Source organism: Physella acuta, unplaced genomic scaffold (genome assembly GCF_028476545.2).
Source record: "Physella acuta isolate Inbredline_101_S28 unplaced genomic scaffold, ASM2847654v3 ptg001560l, whole genome shotgun sequence".
NCBI lineage: Eukaryota > Metazoa > Mollusca > Gastropoda > Physidae > Physella > Physella acuta.
In genome coordinates, this window is record NW_026733074.1 from 100,001 (window position 1) to 119,471 (window position 19,471).

General features: G+C 34.2%; 2 protein-coding genes across 3 annotated transcripts in view; one reads left to right on the forward strand and one right to left on the reverse strand.

Moving 5' to 3' along the window:
- The window catches only part of LOC131928887 (uncharacterized), a 7,013-nt gene extending 517 nt beyond the window's left edge, over positions 1 to 6,496 (forward strand). Inside the window, exons 2-6 of the mRNA XM_059285040.1 lie at positions 1,656 to 1,734; positions 3,427 to 3,878; positions 4,380 to 4,449; positions 4,945 to 5,387; positions 5,754 to 6,496. Of these exons, the coding sequence (XP_059141023.1) occupies positions 1,656 to 1,734; positions 3,427 to 3,878; positions 4,380 to 4,449; positions 4,945 to 5,387; positions 5,754 to 6,482 (1,773 nt within the window). The 3' untranslated portion in view covers positions 6,483 to 6,496. The remainder of the gene's footprint in view (positions 1 to 1,655; positions 1,735 to 3,426; positions 3,879 to 4,379; positions 4,450 to 4,944; positions 5,388 to 5,753) is intronic.
- A 5,445-nt stretch (positions 6,497 to 11,941) lies between these two features.
- On the reverse strand, positions 11,942 to 19,201 carry LOC131928890 (zinc finger protein 260). Of its 2 annotated transcripts, none has more exons than XM_059285044.1 (2): positions 19,147 to 19,201; positions 11,942 to 14,571 (listed from the first exon to the last, which is right to left on the reverse strand). In XM_059285044.1, the coding sequence occupies exon 2, from the start codon at positions 14,536 to 14,538 to the stop codon at positions 12,700 to 12,702; it is 1,839 nt and encodes a 612-aa protein (XP_059141027.1). In that variant the 5' UTR covers positions 14,539 to 14,571; positions 19,147 to 19,201; the 3' UTR covers positions 11,942 to 12,699. The 2 variants fall into 2 exon arrangements, with proteins under 2 accessions (XP_059141027.1, XP_059141029.1); XM_059285046.1 differs by having other exon boundaries at positions 19,119 to 19,168.
- Positions 19,202 to 19,471: the final 270 nt, after the last annotated feature.

Here is a 19,471-nt window from a genome sequence, read left to right on the forward strand (position 1 = left end):
CTTTGTTAGATGGCTTTTAGGGCCATTCAGCTTTGTTATATGGCATATAGGGCCATTCATTTTGTTAGATGGCTTATAGGGCCATTCAACTTTGTTAGATGGCTTATAGGGCCATTCAGCTTTGTTAGATGGCTTATAGGGCCATTAAGCTTTGTTAGATGGCTTATAGGGCCATCAAAGCTTTGTTAGATGGCTTATAGTGCCATTCTGCTTTGTTATATGGCTTATAGTGCCATTCAGCTTTGTTAGATGGCTTATAGGGCCATCAAGCTTTGTTAGATGGCTTATAGGGCCATTCAGCTTTGTTAGATGGCTTATAGGGCCATTCAACTTTGTTAGATGGCTTTTAGGGCCATTCAGCTTTGTTATATGGCATATAGGGCCATTCATTTTGTTAGATGGCTTATAGGGCCATTCAACTTTGTTAGATGGCTTATAGTGCCATTCAGCTTTGTTAGATGGCTTATAGGGCCATCAAGCTTTGTTAGATGGCTTATAGGGCCATTCAGCTTTATTAGATGGTTTATAGGGCCATTTAGCTTTGTTAGATGGCTTATAGGGCCATTTAGCTTTGTTAGATGGCTTATATGGCCATCAAGCTTTGTTAGATGGCTTATAGGGCCATTCACCTTTGTTAGATGGCTTATAGGGCCATCAAAGCTTTGTTAGATGGCTTATAGGGCCATTCTGCTTTGTTCTATGGTTTATAGGGCCATTTAGCTTTGTTAGATGGTTTATAGGGCAATTCTGCTTTGTTAGATGGCTTATAGGGCCATTCAGCTTTGTTAGATGGCTTATATGGCCATTTAGCTTTGTTAGATGGTTTATAGGGCCATTTAGCTTTGTTATATGGCTTATAGGGCCATTCTGCTTTGTTATATGGCTTATAGGGCCATCAAAGCTTTGTTAGAGGGCTTATAGGGCCATTTACCTTTGTTAGATGGCTAATAGGGCCATTCTGCTTTGATATAAACAGTGTAAATCTATCTCGAAGCAATGATTTTACTTTATTTTCATATCATAGCCTGAACTAGTTCGTTTCTAATATAACATCACATAATCAATGTATAATGTACCTTTTACTGAACCCTGAAGACAAACAGCAACTTAAAACAAATATATCATCAACATAAACCTCGCCCTAGCTAATGAAACAAAGTTTTTAAATGGTAAAAACATATTTCTTTTTTGTATACATTATATGAGATTTGGGAAATTAATATTATTATCTCATTAAGAGCAGAGTTTCTTCCAGGCATCTCTTCGGGGGGGGGGGGGGGTCAAAGCCACCCCCCCCCCCCCCCCGAAATTTTTTTTTCCTGATTTTCAACATCGTTGTCTCATGCCGTCGTTGACACATGTCATGGTATATTTATCTTTATGGAACACAAATATTCTATTGATAAGAAGTTGTTTTTTTTTTTTAAAAAAAGCTTTTAATTAAATATACACGTAACTAAACAAATACCTTTATCTCAGTGTATAAATGCCATGCATTGTTATTCCGCTAAAATCACATTAAAATCGATCTTTAAATGCTAGACATAAAATGCTTTTTTACCTTAACAAATGATAACTGCTGTGACACTTTAAATCTAATTTTTTGTGTAAATACAGCAAATTAACTATACATCATTTATTGTTTAAAAAAAAAGATTAAATCGGACGAAAAAAAGATAGAAGGCACCAATATTCCAGAGATGGCTGAAGCAGCACCGTTAGCAAGATCACATGGTAAGATGTTTGTATTGCAATCAATTTAAAAAATTAACAATACATTAACAGAATTAGTGAGAAATGTAACTCTGTTACGTTTGGTTTCATGTTTTGATATACCAAGAAAATAAAGAATAATAGGATTTGCTTTTGTCTCGCTCAATGTGTGAATTGGGCAAAAAAATGTTAATAAGGACATAAGCGTTATACATTTATAAATAATGTGTAGGGCATATGAAGTAGAGTATATCTGTATCAGTGGGCTAGTGATTGTGTAGTGAATTCTATATTACTTCCCCTTAGCATAGACAGTACCCATCAGAGAGTGATAGTTTAGTGAGTTCTTTATTACTTCCCCTTACGTTAGACAGGTACCCATCAGAGTTAAAGTGTATTGAGTTCTATATTACTTCCCTTAGACAGGTACCCATCAGAGAGTTATAGTGTAGTGAGTTCTATATTACTTCCCCTTAGGTTAGACAGTACCCATCAGAGAGTTATAGTGTAGAGAGTTCTATATTTCTTCCATTAGTTTAGACAGGTACCTATCAGAGAGTTATAGTGTAGTGAGTTCTATATTTCTTCCATTAGTTTAGACAGGTACCTATCAGAGAGTTATAGTGTAGTGAGTTCTATATTTCTTCCATTAGTTTAGACAGGTACCTATCAGAGAGTTATAGTGTAGTGAGTTCTATATTTCTTCCATTAGTTTAGACAGTACCCATCAGATAGTGATAATGTAGTGAGTTCTATATTTCTTCCATTAGTTTAGACAGGTACCTATCAGAGAGTTATAGTGTAGTGAGTTCTATATTTCTTCCATTAGTTTAGACAGGTACCTATCAGAGAGTTATAGTGTAGTGAGTTCTATATTTCTTCCATTAGTTTAGACAGGTACCTATCAGAGAGTTATAGTGTAGTGAGTTCTATATTTCTTCCATTAGTTTAGACAGTACCCATCAGATAGTGATAATGTAGTGAGTTCTATATTTCTTCCATTAGTTTAGACAGGTACCCATCAGAGAGTTATAGTGTAGTGAGTTCTATATTACTTCCCCTTAGGTTAGACAGTACCCATCAGAGAGTTATAGTGTAGAGAGTTCTATATTTCTTCCATTAGTTTAGACAGGTACCCATCAGAGAGTAAAAGTATAGTGAGTTGTACATTACTTTTCCTTACGTTAGACAGGTACCCATCAGAACCATTAAGACCTTTGGGTTAGCAGTCATGCGCTCTACCATCTGGCCACGTCGAGTCATCATTGTGTGCCTTTGGTTGTTATTGAATCGATAATCAATAATCAATGGCTAATCCCCACATAAGACACGTGACCTAACTAATACTCGTTGCCATGTAAAAAAAAAAACCAAAGTAGTTTTAAGTTTTAAGTGTTCAATTAAAAATAACGACGTTTTTTGTAATTAAGCAGCGTTGATTACTTCGAAAACACAAAGCTAAACTAAAGTAAATAGATTATGATTAGAGTCCATAGAACGTCCCTGGGTCCACCCGGCTTTAGTGATCACCTAACCCGCTTTAGGGAAAGTTTGGCTCCCCCTAGGGTCGGTGCCCCGGGGACATATGTACCCTCCCGCACCTCCCCTCGCTACGCCTCTGCTCAATTCATCTTCCACATTAACCGTAAGGTTTGAAATATTACTTTTATAGACACAGAACTTCTGTATTTCAAATATTTATTTTTCATATAGAAAGACATCTGCTGTCCACTTTTTCCACTGAGGACGAGAAGATATACATCTATCGTATACTAAACATTAACAGAAGGTTCGATACGAAAACGGTACAGAGTCTTCGTTTTCCTATTAATAGCGTTAAAAATGATTGGTGTGTACTGGAAGGGTGTGTTAGTTTTCCTGGTGACGACACGGTCGTCTTCAGCCTTGCTGGTAGCGTGACGAGACCTGACAGCCTCGAGTGCCAGACTAGCAGGATGTGCTGCACCTTGGGGGTCTCAGACAAGGCGTTCTACGTCTTTAGCAGCCAGTTGGAATGGCAGGGTGTTGAGCTGAAGAACAGTGCCATAACTTTATCCAGACAAGAGTTGATTGATCTTGACGTGGTGACAAAAGATTCCGTTGAAACGAAGTGGATCATCACAAATCAGCCTTCAACTCAAAATGAAGAGTCAAATGGAAGAGGGGTATTAATATTTTATCTGATTGTCATTTTATTTTTTTCATATTCTTCGTTCATAATTTTAACATTGCAAGGGATTTCCTCCAACGCGATGACGTATCACGTGATAATGTGTTAAGGCCCATTGAATCCAAATTCAGCGATAACCCACCAAAGCTCCAAGACAGCAGTTGATTTTCGAGTTATCTTTCCTAGATGGGTTACTGTCCTTAGCTAGCGGGCCTAATCTGCCCAAGGATTTGAACTCGGGACTTTAAGCTAGCAATCACTCCTTCTACTGAATCACCACTCATTCTTCTTATTATTACTAGGGTTTTTTTAGTGCCACATCAATGTCTTCACTTCTTATACTTCATTTAATAAATTACGACCTATACATTGGTGAGATTCTTTATCACACTTCAAACTTTTCTTCCCATACACCACGTATCTATTTTTAAAATGCCGCACTGAATGGAATAATTTAAAAAATGTTTTCTAAATTATTTTTCAACCATGATTCCAGGTTCAGTTAGACAAACCATTCAGTCTTAAGTCGTCATTAATCAGCACTCTGAGGTCATCATCAAGGATATGTAAGTGACGTGGAGTAGGGGAGGTGAACGTTTTGTAGAATCCATTTTTTCTAGCTCTATCCACAAAATCCATGTATACATGTGTTGATTTCTTATGTATATACACGAATGTATATTTGTATGTATCAGTGAGTGTGTACATGCATATGCGAGTTTGTATATATATATATATATATATATATATATATATATATATATATATATATATATATATATATATATATATATATATATATATATATATGCATATATATATATATATATATATATATATATATATATATATATATATATATATATATATATATATATAAGTATTAGTGAGAGAGGGAGAAAGGAGAAGATAACTTGTGCTAAATTGACGTATTATGGATAGGAAATTGTCGATTATAAACCATAAAGTCTTCGTAAAGTTAACAACATATTTATATATTCAAATTTTTTTTTTTTTCTGGTGATACGAGGCAAATGTAGCATTGTTTTAATTCTGAACAGATCCGTTGTCAAAAAAATTTGGAGCCCAGACACTGCACATGTATCGCATACTGCATACAGCTAGCAGATTAGAAACAACAACACCTCAAACTATCAGTTTCAATCTTAAAACTGTGTGGGATGGTCACTGTAAATTTGAAGGAGGAATACGCTTTCCAGGAAATGACACAATAGTGTTTAGTCTCAGTGGAAAAATGCCGGCTAAAACAAGTGTAGAGGCATTAAAAGACAAGTACTTCAGACTACAGCTATCCGAAGATGCCGTGCATCAGTTCTCTAGTCCACTGAAGTGGCAGCTCAGCGAAGATGGTTATCAAATAACAATCACTCGCATTACACTATCAAAACAGGAGTTATTGAACCTGAACATTGTAAAACAAGATTCAATCAGTACCAGTTGGGAGATAGTAGATAAAATACCAGACACACGTCAGTGTACAAAAGTAAGTGTACAATTCTAATAGAACACATACAAACATGATTATATATATATATATATATATATATATATATATATATATATATATATATATATATATATATATATATATATATATATATATATAAAAACTACGTGAAACGTTTTAAGGATGTATTGGTTTTAAAATCCCATTAATATTTTAAGCATTAGCAATTAGAATTAAGCATAGGGCCTATATTCTCATTTATTAGTATTTTCTGCTAACGAAAAACCTATCGGACTTGAATGTCTTGCTATTGAATTTTAATTTAGATTTAATTATAAATGCGATACACGTGAAATAGAAATCTCTGAAAAATATCGTATGCACGTGTATTCTATTTTGCAGACCATAAACTGGCCATCTCAAAAAATGCAAGAAAGTTTGAAATCCACAAGAAGTATGTCGAAAAATTTCTCCGCTCAAGATTTTATTCAGTTATCCAATAATTTGATCAAGACCGGAAACTTACGAATAAAACCGAAGACAGAAAACGGCAAGTGGAAGCATAGGTTCGTCGTCCTGTTGAGCGACTCCCTGTACATCTACAACAGCGAGCTGTCCAAGGCACCGAACGATACAATCTTGCTGCGGGGCTACAATAGAGTTCAGAGAGAGGAGTCGACAGTCCACGAGTGGTGCTTCTCCATCCTGCCCGCCTCTAAATCTCTCCGCGTCATTACTTTCGCCTGCGTCAGTGATCAAGAAAGAGGAGAATGGATTCGCGCCATTCAAAATCAAATACGAGCCTGCAACAGTATCGTGAGCGAAGAAAATGCACAATGTGAAACGAAACTACTTTCGCCTTCAGGAAATGGGAATGAGTGCATCCACACTGAATCAGACGTATGTCAGACAGGAGGACTCTACCCAGGGGAGTCATTTTTGAGAAAAACAGGAGATGCTTACAAGCCCTCATTGACGGAGGAGTATCGAGCTAAACTTGGAGCAGCACGCAACACTCCGCCTCTATGTAACATGACCAACTTTTTACAGACATGCTTGAAATGTACAGAGAATACAGCAAAATCTAATAATACATATTTTACTCGTTCGTCTCACCGAACCACATATTAGGCTTCCCCTCCCAGCTGGCTATAGCGTAACTATCAGAGTTTCCTCCAGGCATCCCGGAAAAAATTTACCGCCCCCCCCCCCGAACGAAATTTATATAATTTATATAGAAAATAAATACTTTTAACACTGTCCGCCCCCCCCCCCCCCCCCGAAGAAAGTCTACCGCCCCCCCCCGAAAATTTCAAGTGCCCCCCCGGAGAAATTTTTTACCGCCCCCCACCCCCCCCCCCCCCCCGGACGAAACGAAATTTATATAATTTATATAGAAAATAAATACTTTTAACAGTGTCCGCCCCCCCCCCCCCCCCAAGAAAGACTACCGCCCCCCCCCCCCCCCCGAAAATTTCAAGTGCCCCCCCCCCCGGAGAAAATGTCTGGAAGAAACACTGGTAACTATAGCTAAAGATACCAATGTAGCAAACCGACTTGCATCTGTAGTCCAAGACCTCGATCTTTATATATCTGCACTACTAAACAACAAAATTGCCCTTGTCTGATCAAATTTTGAGCGATCAGGAAAAGCGGACTTAATATTTTACTTGCAATTTAAACTTGAAAGAAAACAGGACAACGCATTATTTACTACTCTGTGGACAGCTACTCTCTAGATAAATTTATTTTTTACACAGGGACACCTTACGAACATTACAACAACAGTGAAAATGTACTGAAAATTTAAAATTTTCTAAACAAGAGACACAACTATGTTTAGGAATGTTTTAATTCAAGTTAATGCTATTATTTCCCTTTATTTTAACAACATTCATATTATATAGGTTACATGTACGTAGGAATGTTTTAATTCAAGTTAATGCTATTATTTCCCTTTATTTTAACAACATTCATATTATATAGGCTACATGTACGTACCTACATACGAGACTTCAAATTTAATTTTTTTTGTCAAAATGTATACACCACTATATTATAAATCCACTAAAGCTGAGCTTAAAATGCTATTGTTTTATGATACTAAAGGCCTTAAAATATTAATATTTTAAATTTGTTTTAAAGTTTTTTAATTATTAGATTTTTAAAAATTACAAATGTATTCTTTTAAAAAATTGTATCAATTAGCAAACATGTTGTTATTCCCTTGAAAAATGCTTAGCTAATAATGTTACTGAGTCTATAATTCAAATAAATATCTAAAAATATTTATGTTTAAATTTTTTCCCCCCATTTATTTTTAGTTTTAGCTTTTTTTTTTTAATACAAGTTATTTCATTATTTTTTTTTTAAATGGAAGAATTGTTATTGTTAACTTGTTATTTTTTTGAATAACAATCACCATAAAATGTGATCTGAATAATTTTAAAATATTATTTTCACTTTTTTATTTTAATGTTGTTACTTTACTTATATGTAATGTAAACATGTTGATAGATATTCGATAACAAATGTTAAACGGGGAATAACCCCAAAGATGATTTATAAGGTTTATCTTTTTTATCTGCATTTTTTTATAATGTACTAGCGTACCTGTCCCCGCGCGTTGCCGTGGGAATAGAAGAAAGTCAGACGAAATATATAAGAAGGGTTTCATCTGCACTGCTAAACAACAAAATTGCCCTTGTCTGATCAAATTTTGAGCAATCAGGAAAAGCGGACGTATTTTACTTGTAATTTAAACTTGAAAGAAAACAGGACATTGCATTCGTTACTACTCTGTGGGCAGCTACTCTCTAGATACATTTATTTTTTACACAGGGACACCTTACGAACATTACAACAACAGCGAAAATTTACTGAAAATAGAAAATTTTCTAAACAAGGGACACAACTATGTTTAGGAATGTTTTAATTCAAGTTAATGCTATCATTTCCCTTTATTTTAACAACATTCATATTATATAGGCTACATACGAGACTTCAAATTCAACTTTTTTTTTCAAAATTTATACACCACTATATTCTAAATCCACTAAAGCTGAGCTTAAAATGCTATTGTTTTTATGATACTAAAGGCCTTAAAATAATAATATTTTAAAATTTGTTTGAAAGTTTTTTAATTATTAGATTTTTAAAAATTACAAATGTATTCTTTTAAAAATGTGTATCAATTAGCAAACATGTTATTATTCCCTTGAAAAATGCTTAGCTAATAATGTTATTGTGTCTATAATTCAAATAAATATCTAAAAATATTTATATTTAAAAAAAATTAACCCATTTTTTTAGTTTTAGCTTTTTTTAAATACAAGTTATTTAATTTTTTGTTTTTTAAATGGAAGAATTGTTATTGTTAACTTGTTATTTTTTTGAATAACAATCACCATAAAATGTGATCTGAATAATTTTAAAATATTATTTTCAATTTTTTTATTAATGGTGTTACTTTACTTATATGTAATGTAAACATGTTGATATATATTCGATAACAAATGTTAAACGGGGAATAACCCCAAAGATGATTTATAAGGTTTATCTTTTTTATCTGCATTTTTTTATAATGTACTAGCGTACCTGTACCCGCGCGTTGCCGCGGGAATAGAAGAAAGTCAGACGAAATATATAAGAAGGGTTTCATCTGCACTGCTAAACAACAAAATTGCCCTTGTCTGATCAAATTTTGAGCGATCGGGAAAAGCGGACGTATTTTACTTGCAATTTAAACTTGAAAGAAAACAGGACAACGCATTATTTACTACTCTGTGGACAGCTACTCTCTAGATAAATTTATTTTTTACACAGGGACACCTTACGAACATTACAACAACAGCGAAAATTAATTAACTGAAAATTTAAAATTTTCTAAACAAGGGACACACTATGTTTAGGAATGTTTTAATTCAAGTTAATGCTATTATTTCCCTTTATTTTAACAACATTCATATTATATAGGCTACATGTACGTACCTACATACGCAACTTCAAATTCAAATTTTTTTTTCTAAATTTATACACCATTATATTCTAAATCCACTAAAGCTGAGCTTAAAATGCTATTGTTTTTATGATACTAAAGGCCTTAAAATATTAATATTTTAAAATTTGTTTGAAAGTTTTTTAATTATTAGATTTTTTAAAATTACAAATGTATTCTTTTTAAAATTTGTATCAATTAGCAAACATGTTATTATTCCCTTGAAAAATGCTTAGCTAATAATGTTATTGTGTCTATAATTCAAATAAATATCTAAAATATGTATATTTAATTTTTTTTCCCCATTTCTTTTTAGTTTTAGCTTTTTTTAAATACAAGTTTTTTCATTATTTTGTTTTTTAAATGGAACAATTGTTATTGTTAACTTGTTATTCTTTTGAATAACAATCACCATAAAATGTGATCTGAATAATTTTTAAATATTATTTTCAATTTTTTTTATTACTGTTGTTAATTTACTTATATGTAATGTAAACATGTTGATATGTATTCGATAACAAATGTTAAACGGGGAATAACCCCAAAGATGATTTATAAGGTTTATCTTTTTTATCTGCATTTTTTTATAATGTACTAGGGTACCTGTACCCGCGCGTTGCCGCGGGAATAGAAGAAAGTCGGACGAAATATATAAGAAGGGTTTCATCCATGCGTTACCAATCCTATATTCTTAAACGAGTGACCTTGTTTTCTAAAAGTGAGTTATTTTAAGGTAAACAATGCCTGCGCTTGGATCATAAATATCGGGACACGGGTTTACCTACACTACCGCATGAAAACCTTGAGTGTACATTAATCACTCACCGAATAAAATGAGGTAGAACACACTTCGGTGACCGCCCATGTGTCAGGGACGTAGAGGGGCGCTCTCAGGAGCCCCCCCCCCCTCGATGACACTACCGCATAGGCTCTTTAACACTAACGCATATTCAAAGTGTTGAGGAAGTAATTTAGAGTCATCATGAAAAGCGAATAGACTTTCCAAGTAAATTTTGAGTGTCATAAAACCAACAATTATATACATATTTAAACTTTTTTAACCGACCACCTACCAGTAAAAACTTTCTGCCTACTTCTACTGTCTAATCCGTCCACTAAATGTTTTTATAATGTAATATGATATTCTTTTTGCGCTTTTATATATGATTATTATTTACTGCTGCCTTTCCAACCTCAAAGGTGCGGTGTTTTCTTGTTTAAATTTTAAAATAATGTTATTTTTCAATTTAAATAGATAATTTTTAAAATACCTTGAATTGTAGAAAAGTGAACAATATTTTTTACTTCAATCTTTTGTTTAGACAATAAAAGGATGCCTTTCCAACCTCAAAGTTAGTTTTTTTTCTTCTTTTAAAATAATTTTTATCTACATGTTTTATGTTATATATCTATTTAGATAGATATGTTTTTAAAAATTAACTTTGCCAATATTACCTTGGGATTCTAGAAATGTCGACTGTATTTTACTTCAAGTTTCATAAGCGAGCTATTTATCTAAAAGACAGTGCATTAGTAACATGGACATGACTTACAACTATTATTACAAGACAAACTCTGAGTTGCGAACAGAGATTGTGATTGTCACAAGCATTTTTGGAAAAGGGGAGTAATAATAGGAATGAAACAAACAAAGGCCCAAAAAAAATTATAAAAGGGAGGAGAATTTTGGAAAAGGGGAGTAACAATAGGAATGAAACAAAACAAAGGCCCAGAAAAAATTATAAAAGGCAGGACAATTTTGGAAAAGGGGAGTAACAATAGGAATGAAACAAAACAAAAGCCCAGAAAAAATTATAAAAGGGAGGAGAATTTTGAAAAAGAGGAGTAACAATAGGAATGAAACAAAACAAAGGCCCAGAAAAAATTATAAAAGGGAGGAGAATTTTGGAAAGTAAAGTTCCCCTTTCAGACCTCTCAATCCACATGGTAGGCCTATATAAATTAAGTCTTATGTTTCTTGACTTCAGCATACGAAGTGACTTCACTTTCCCCAAGGCATCAGGTAACTATCAGAGCTGGGATGTCCTACAATTACAGGCCCGAACCGAGATCCGAACTTGACACCTTTGGGCTAGCAACCCAACGCTCCACCATTTGACCCCTTAGGATTTTGGAAGTGAATGTGTAAATGACATCACAGAACAAGGGAGAGGGGGATTTAGTGACTGTGTGTTCCAGTTTGGTATAATAGGATGTGAGAGCCTAAGAAATGTGACTAAGTATATTTTTCTTAAACAATTTTTTTTTTAAATCACTGCCAAATTTGTTAGAGAAATGGTCATGATGGGACATCACTCTAAGAGGTCAGGCATTTTTTCGGCAAGGGACGTAATCTTTAATTATTTTTATACTCAATTTATAGATGCAATTAATGTGTTACTGTCAAGAGGAAAGGCCTCAATGGAAGTTTAACTTGACCAGAAGCTTTAAACCAAGTTTACTTCTTAACAGCTCTCAGAAAATTCTGACAATATACACAATAAATTAAAATATTAACAGACAATGTATGTACTTTAGTGTGGCTTATGTTAAAAAATTAAGAAAATCATGTTTGTTTTTTTGTTGTGAAACGTTTAATAAACAAGAGTTAAAAGTTTTAAAGGGCACTTTTACGACTATGGTAGTACATGGTTTAATTTAAAAATAAAAAAAAATGCACTTCATTAGAGAATAAAATAGAAATGTTACTTTTTTTAAATCTATTAACATCGTGTATAAATTATTTACACAAAATAACTTCCATAATATTGAATGCTTAATTTAATTATTGTGTAGTACTGTTTTCATTAGCTGTGTCCAGTCCATTTTGAGAGAGTCAAAAATTACACAAGATACATATATGTGTGTGTTTTTAGCTTTATCTTAGTAAAAACCAATCTTATAATAAGAATAAACTAAAGTTTTGAATTTAAAAAAAATGATGCATGCTTACACCAATAAAAATTGTTAACAGGTTAAAATGTCTTCTTCAAACATTAAAACAACAAAAGGAAAATTCATATTTAAATTGTAATTTACCCTTTCGCGCCATGGGACAGGTGGAGTAGAGTTCACCAGTTTCAATGACCTCAGCAAATAAAGGAGTAATGTGGTCAGCATTATTTCTAACAAGACTGAGGAACATCCTATGGACTCACGCCAGGGATCCAAACTCAAAACTTTAAGGTCGACAACTCCACCATTTGTCCATGATGTCTCTCACTTCAAAATGTGGGCTATTCAAATAACAGGACTTTTAATTTAGTTTCCACTTGTTTATAAAGAACAAATAAATAAGTATGTTTCACCATGCACTATCCCTGAACTACTAAAATGATCTAACAACAACAATCAAGTGGAAATAGCATGCACTCGAAGCAGATGATCCTTCAAACTGTTTGGAAATTTAAACTGCTGATCACACACAATGCAAATGAACTGCTTGGTCTCTGAATGCACTAGCAGATGTCTCTTTAAGTGTGAAGGCTGGCTGAATTTCCTATCACACTTATCACAGCTGATCAGCTTAATGTTTCCGTGAATTTTCATGTGAGATGCCAGGCTTGTCATCTGCTTGTAGCACCTGCCACACTCCATACACGAGAATTGTCTGACATCCGAATGCATTTGCAGATGCCGGTGTAAATGGATCGGGTAAAAAAATCTTTTACCGCAGTAGTTGCAAATCAGGAGCTTTTCTTTTGTATGGAGCGACTCGTGATTTCTCAGACTTTTTAAAGAGTTCTGCATTTTATGACAGATTCTACAGGTCAAGTTTTCTGGCTTTACTTTGGTTGTGTTTTTACTAGGCAGGCCACCCTCTTCCGGAGTCAGCTTCAGATGGATCTGCACATGTTTTCTTAAGCCATCCAGACTTTGAAGCTTCTTGTTACAAATATCACAGGCGTAGTGCCTAAAGTCCACATGCACAATCTGATGTCGTTTTAACCCAGACTCTCTTGTGAATCTTTTACCGCACGTGCTGCAAGGGAAAAGCTGATCAGAATGTATACGCTCATGATACTCTAAACTGTTCTTGTATTTAAACTTCTTATCACAGACCGAACAAGCAAAAGGTCTCTCTTCTGAATGCACTACCTGATGGATCTTAAACTTGCTATTTGACGTAAATTTTTTATTACAGATTGGACATATAAGGTCTGGTCTTAGACACAGTGGTTTGTTCTCTTTCAAATTGTTTTTAAGTTTCGGCCCCGGTCTAGTAATAGCTTGTGTGGATTGTTTCTTTTCTTTATGTAATGGTTGACATTTTTCAGAATCTTTCAGAATCTTTGGAGAGTTTGATTTTGTTTCATTGATTGTAATAGCAGATGCTTTCACTTTTTTATGAGATAGTTGCCGTTTTGTTTTGTCTTTACTGTGTTGCTGTGTTTTCTTTATACAAATCTCCCGCTTATGGGGAACTTTTCTTGTGTGTATCTTGTTGGGGTGGGTGGATTTAAAACCAGTTTTAGAACCTTGTCTGCGCAGGGTGTAGTAGAACTTCTTGTTAGAGTTTTTGGCACTTTTTTTAATATGAATGAGCACATGAAGGTTCAAGCCTCCTGCGTTTTTAAACTGCTTATTACAGTCAAGGCACTTGTACCTTTTACATACACGCTTTGATGAAGACACAACACTCCTTTCATTTGATTTCAACACTGATTTAGTTCTATACTTTTTTTTATGGGTTTCCTGTGAATTTTGACTATTAGCCCTTTTTTTAATATTATGTGCAAGAACATTGGGGACCAAATCATCAGGTGATTGAAAATCCTGGTCGCTGTTAACACAGTTGTAAAATTTAATTTCAAGATGAGAATCAAGATGGCTTCTCAACTGAGAGTCTGAATAGAAAATTTGATTACAAACATCGCAGTAGAAGATGGATTGTGTAGAGTTCAAGTGATGCCTCATAGTTTCATCCACGTCTTGGACAAAAAAAGGAACTAAACCGTCATCAGTACTTGGGGAGTCAACAACATGTAAATGTTTGTATTCAATCGCATCAGTTTCTACCTCTGACTTGATTTGACGCAAGTTGTCATCAAGATGTGTTGACTCTGATGAAAGATTCCACTCAGCTGTTATAATACCTGGACCTGTGCTGTCAAACACCTCACACTGGGAGAGGTAATCTGTAGGCTGCACTTCAATTAGGCTTACAATACTTACATTGTTGTCATCCATTCTCCTCAGCTTTCAAGTACACTATACACACAGCTAGAAAAAGATAAAACAATCAGCCTAATGAATATATTTTTAAAATGAACTTCTAATTCAGTAGTAAACTAAAAAATATGTTCATTATTTTCAAATAAAAAATTGCCTTACAAATTTTTATTTATTCTTAGAAAATTTTTAAGATTTCAAATAAGTGATATATTATGAGGCAAGTGAAGTTGAGTTCAATTGTTTCTGTGAAGGGATAGTGTGGTCAGCACTATGCCCAGTCGCCCTTACTTTCCCCAATATGAGTTAGCCTACATTTTATTCTTCAATTCTTATAGATCTAGACTCTTGTCTAAAGTTGAAAGTCTAGTTATCATTCAGAATAATAGGGTTTAACATTTATATATGACAGTGACAGTCAGTTTGACAGTCACTGTACTTAATAATATCTACTTAATTATTCTTGAAATCCTATTCAGTATTCAATTAGCTAGGCCAATGCAAAAATTTAATTTCAGTAAAACAATAAAATAGTTACATATTTGGATAGGGGCTGTCAATCTGATTACAGATCAGTTTGAATTTTCAAAATCTGACCATAAACAAAAAAGTTATGAATTTTTTTGTCATTAAAAAACAGCAGTTTTTTCAGACAACCGGGGTAGACCCTGAAAGAGGAAAAATACTGGGAGGGTATGGACCAAATTTTTAAGAGTTTTTCACTAAAAGTGGTATAAAAGCAAGCAGACTTCACCAATTGATGTCATTTTATGATATTTTGTAGATTTTTGTATGCCGAATCCAATGATGCTATTTTAAAAAGTGTCTTTTGATTACATAACAGACTTATATCATGGATTATGTAATACCCCCCATTCTTTTTTTTTTACAACATCTGATAATCCGTGTGATAAGAAGTCATTCTTTAAATTAAACAGTGTTTTAAACCATAATATGACATTTGTATATGCTGAAGCTAATGGTGATATTTAAATTGGTCGAACATTATTACAAAACTATAAAGGTCAGGTTATGTAATTCGCACCTTTTGCTCATAATTTACCATGTATTTATTTTAAAATCTCTTTGCTCATTGTCAGTTAACTTAAGTGAATAGCCTACTTAAAGAAAAGATAACTAATACAGTTTTAATACAAAGAGAAGGATGCTATAACAATAGTATATTTGTGATGATGTAACTTCTTAAAATATGTTATGTAATCTATGTGCAATCGTACAGGCCTACTCTATTCCAAAAATATAGGCATATCTTATTATATTTATATTTCTTGTTACTTTAAATGTCATACCATTGATACAACTTTCTTCTATAGAATTAGCCTAGTTACAAATGTGTCTTATCAGAATCAGTGTGCTTTATGACAATTTTGTAATATTTTTAAACACAAAAAAATTGCTCATTATTACAATTTTAATAACATAAACATTGGAAGAAAATTGTTTTTTTTTAGCTTGTACAAGGTAGTGTAAGTTATAGGTCTATAACATAGATTTATATATGCTCAATGTTTATGCTAGTAGTAAGCTTGTGTATTTTGTAGGCCTACCATAGGCCTATTACATTGGGGAAAAAAGCACGTGTTTGAGTGCTTGACTGTGTGTAGTAGATGCTAGGCATTTTTTAAGTTTCCGGAGGCGTTTATCACCATTTGCCTAGATTTAGTTCAATCAGACGTGGTTAACCAGGTTTTCTGACCAACGAATTTTATTGCCGTATTACGTAAACACGAGGCTAGATAGGCTAGTCGGCCAACCCGATGAACGTGTCAGACGAATATTATGTAATTTTAGAGGAAGATTTCCTGATCTATGCCCGAGGGTTAGTAACATCAACTCCACAAAGTGAAGGGGGAGGAAGGTGGGGTATGAAACCACCGCGAGCCGCTCGGGTGTTATACAACATCAAAGGCGCCGTCACTCGGCTTGTCGCATCACGGAGTAGTGGGGGCGGGGTGAGGCTATGGATGTTACGTACGGTGTTACATACCGTGTAGGATGGTCAGTGACTCCCCATACCCACCCCATCCCATTTTGGTCGATTTGGCAAGCTAGTAACCTCCACGTTGTTAAGGGTTTTAAATTTTTTTAGTCAACCGAAAAAAAAGAGCCCGGGGTAAAATTTAATTTATTTTTTAAAGCCATTTTTACGAAAAAGTAATGTACACAATAATGAAACGTTACGGCACGCGAATCACGTCAGCATTGTTTGGTCGGGTCGCAGCTATCCTGATTAATTTCTAAAGAAGATTAATTTTGACGAATAGTAAATACTATTACGACTTTTTTTTTTGCCGTTTCAATGGTTTAAAACAAAGTTATGAAACATGCCTGTCTACTTAAATATAAAATAGCAATACCCGACGAGTCAAATACGGGAACACACGTATCTATCTTTAGAAATTGTTTATAGTCTCATCCAATCGGATCAACCGCCTAGCGTCACGTGACCACACACTCGGCTGTGCTACACGATGTGTAGATCTCGATTCAGTCGGACGGCGGCCAACGCGTTAATTTTTATTTTCGTTCCGTCTTAAAATGTATGGACGGCTTTATTATGAGGTGTTATAATACATGTCATACATTAAAATAATCGGTGGGATTTCAGGAATACAGCTCAAGGTTCAAATGTAAAATAGGTCAAATAATAGACCAGGAAACTTAGTTCAACTTTGCGGTCCGATATCTCCCGAAGTATTTAACTTATTTTGACCACGAACCTTGAGCGTTGTACGTCTACATTTAATCTGTTCGTCTGCCAAATTTGATTGTTGTAGTACGTAAACTCGATACGTCTATAAAAAAAAATTGTAGCGCGTCATATTTAAAACACAGCGATTCGAAGCACAGCCGAGCGGTTCAGTCGGACAACGGTCGGCGCGTCATGTTTTGATTTTCGGTCCACTTCAAAGTCTATAGACGTCCTTATTATAGGGCCTAATATGACATATCATACATATTAATAAACGTCGAGAGGAATACAGCTCAAGGTTCAAATTAAAAATCGGTTCATTAATAGCCCAAATAACTTAGTTCAACTTTGCCGTTCGATATCTCCAAAAGTATTTAACATATTTTTCCCAAGAACCTTGAGCGTTATACGTGAACATTTAATCTATTTTTCTACCAAGTTTCACTGTTGTAGTACGAAAACTCAAAGAGTCTATAGACTCTAAGTAACACCCCTCTTTTAAAAAGGTGAAAAAGCCTCCCCCCTAATCGGCACGTCGCCGCGGGGGGTAAAAAATGCGATTAAATCGGCGATTTCTTCAACGTCTGAAATAATAAAGAAATCAAACTTATACAGTTAAAAAGGTTGTTCAATTACGAACAGAATGATGTATAACATGTTAATATAAACAAAATAAAAGCATGCAAAAAACAGAGTTAAACATGCAGGGGGTAGGGAAAAGCCGATTTGTCCGATTTTCTCGGCAGCGGCATTGGCCTAGCTAATTCAATTTGTTTCTACTTCTAGTCTAGTCTATTGTCTTGACTTTACTCTTGGTACACCAGGCGATATTTAAGCCAAGTGCAAGTTGTCATGATTAGTCATGAATTTCACCTCACCTACCCTACCTACACCTCGATCATTCACTAGATCTCACTAGATCTAGATCTAGATCTAGATGATAAAATTTAGTACCTAGGATTAGGCCTAGGGTAAACTCTTGGGTAATCTATCGTTTTGGGTACGTAAAATCGCCCGCGATTTGTAATGTGAAAAACAGGTGACTCCTTAAATTTTAATAATTATTTCACATTTTGAGGAGGATTTATGTTTTGAAAAATTCAAAAATGTTTCCTTGATTCATTTATGTACCTGTTTTTAAACAATTGAATTAAAACTTTTCCGTAATTAATGAAGACTAGCGATGTTTCCAACAGATGCAACCATGCTCATTTACTACAGCAGCCATCTTGTCTAAGTTTTATTTTCATAAGCTTTTAGCGCCAGATTCAGGGGGAAGCCACTCTATTTTACAAATGGCTGCTGTTTATATAGCAAATCTTGCTCTCAGACACTGCTGTTTAAAGTTAATTTCTGGCCTATATCGATATATTTAGCCATTGATTTAGGTTTATTATTCATTTATCTATAATATTTGACACAAACATATGACAATATACTTCTATTACAGCCTTGACAATGAGGTAACGTTTTCGTACATTAATAGCCGCGGGCGATTTTACGTACCCAAAACGATAGATTACCAACTCTTGCTACTATAACTGTTTCTACTTGCTAGCTACTGCTAAAAGTAGATCAACTAGATCTACACTTAGTTTATTAAGTAAGTACACTCAACTCTCAACTAGTAGGGCTACCTACTCACAACTTAGTCAACTAAAATCTTTAAGTCTTTAATTTAAGTCTGAGGTCTGAAACAGCCACAATCACAATCACTACGACCCGTAAATTTAGTAAATTACGAAAGTAACAAAGAAAGTCACTTCACTCAGTGACATATTAAGCTAGAACTGAATATAGCTTTGAATTTCAAAGTAAGGCAACAAGGGGTAGTGATAAAGGTCTATTTTCTGTTTCGAATATTGAGAAAAATAAGTTATTTTACTTTAACCCAAATGTTGTAGATCTACAACCTAAATCTGAAATCAGGAACGTTGAGATCGTAAATAGATACGATATATTTTAGAATGATGTCCCCTTAGTTCCCGCTATTTGCCAGTACATGCCGTTACTCAACAATACAGACATTTGCGGACCATAGCCTTCTTTTAAAGACCTAATATCATTTATTTTAAAATTAAATTTAGCTCTCCCTCTTTCTCTTTTGTTTACCACTAATGAAACAAATAATTAGAAAAACTTATTACTGCTATACCACCATTTTTGTTTTGTTAATTACCTTTTATTGAGCTGGTTTCAAGCTTCATTGATACAAGTAGTTTTATTGTTCAACAATTG

Coding starts and splice junctions, on each gene's coding strand:
- LOC131928890 (XM_059285044.1), bottom strand. CDS start 14,538: ATGGATGACAACAATGTAAGTATTGTAAGCCTAATTGAAGTGCAGCCT.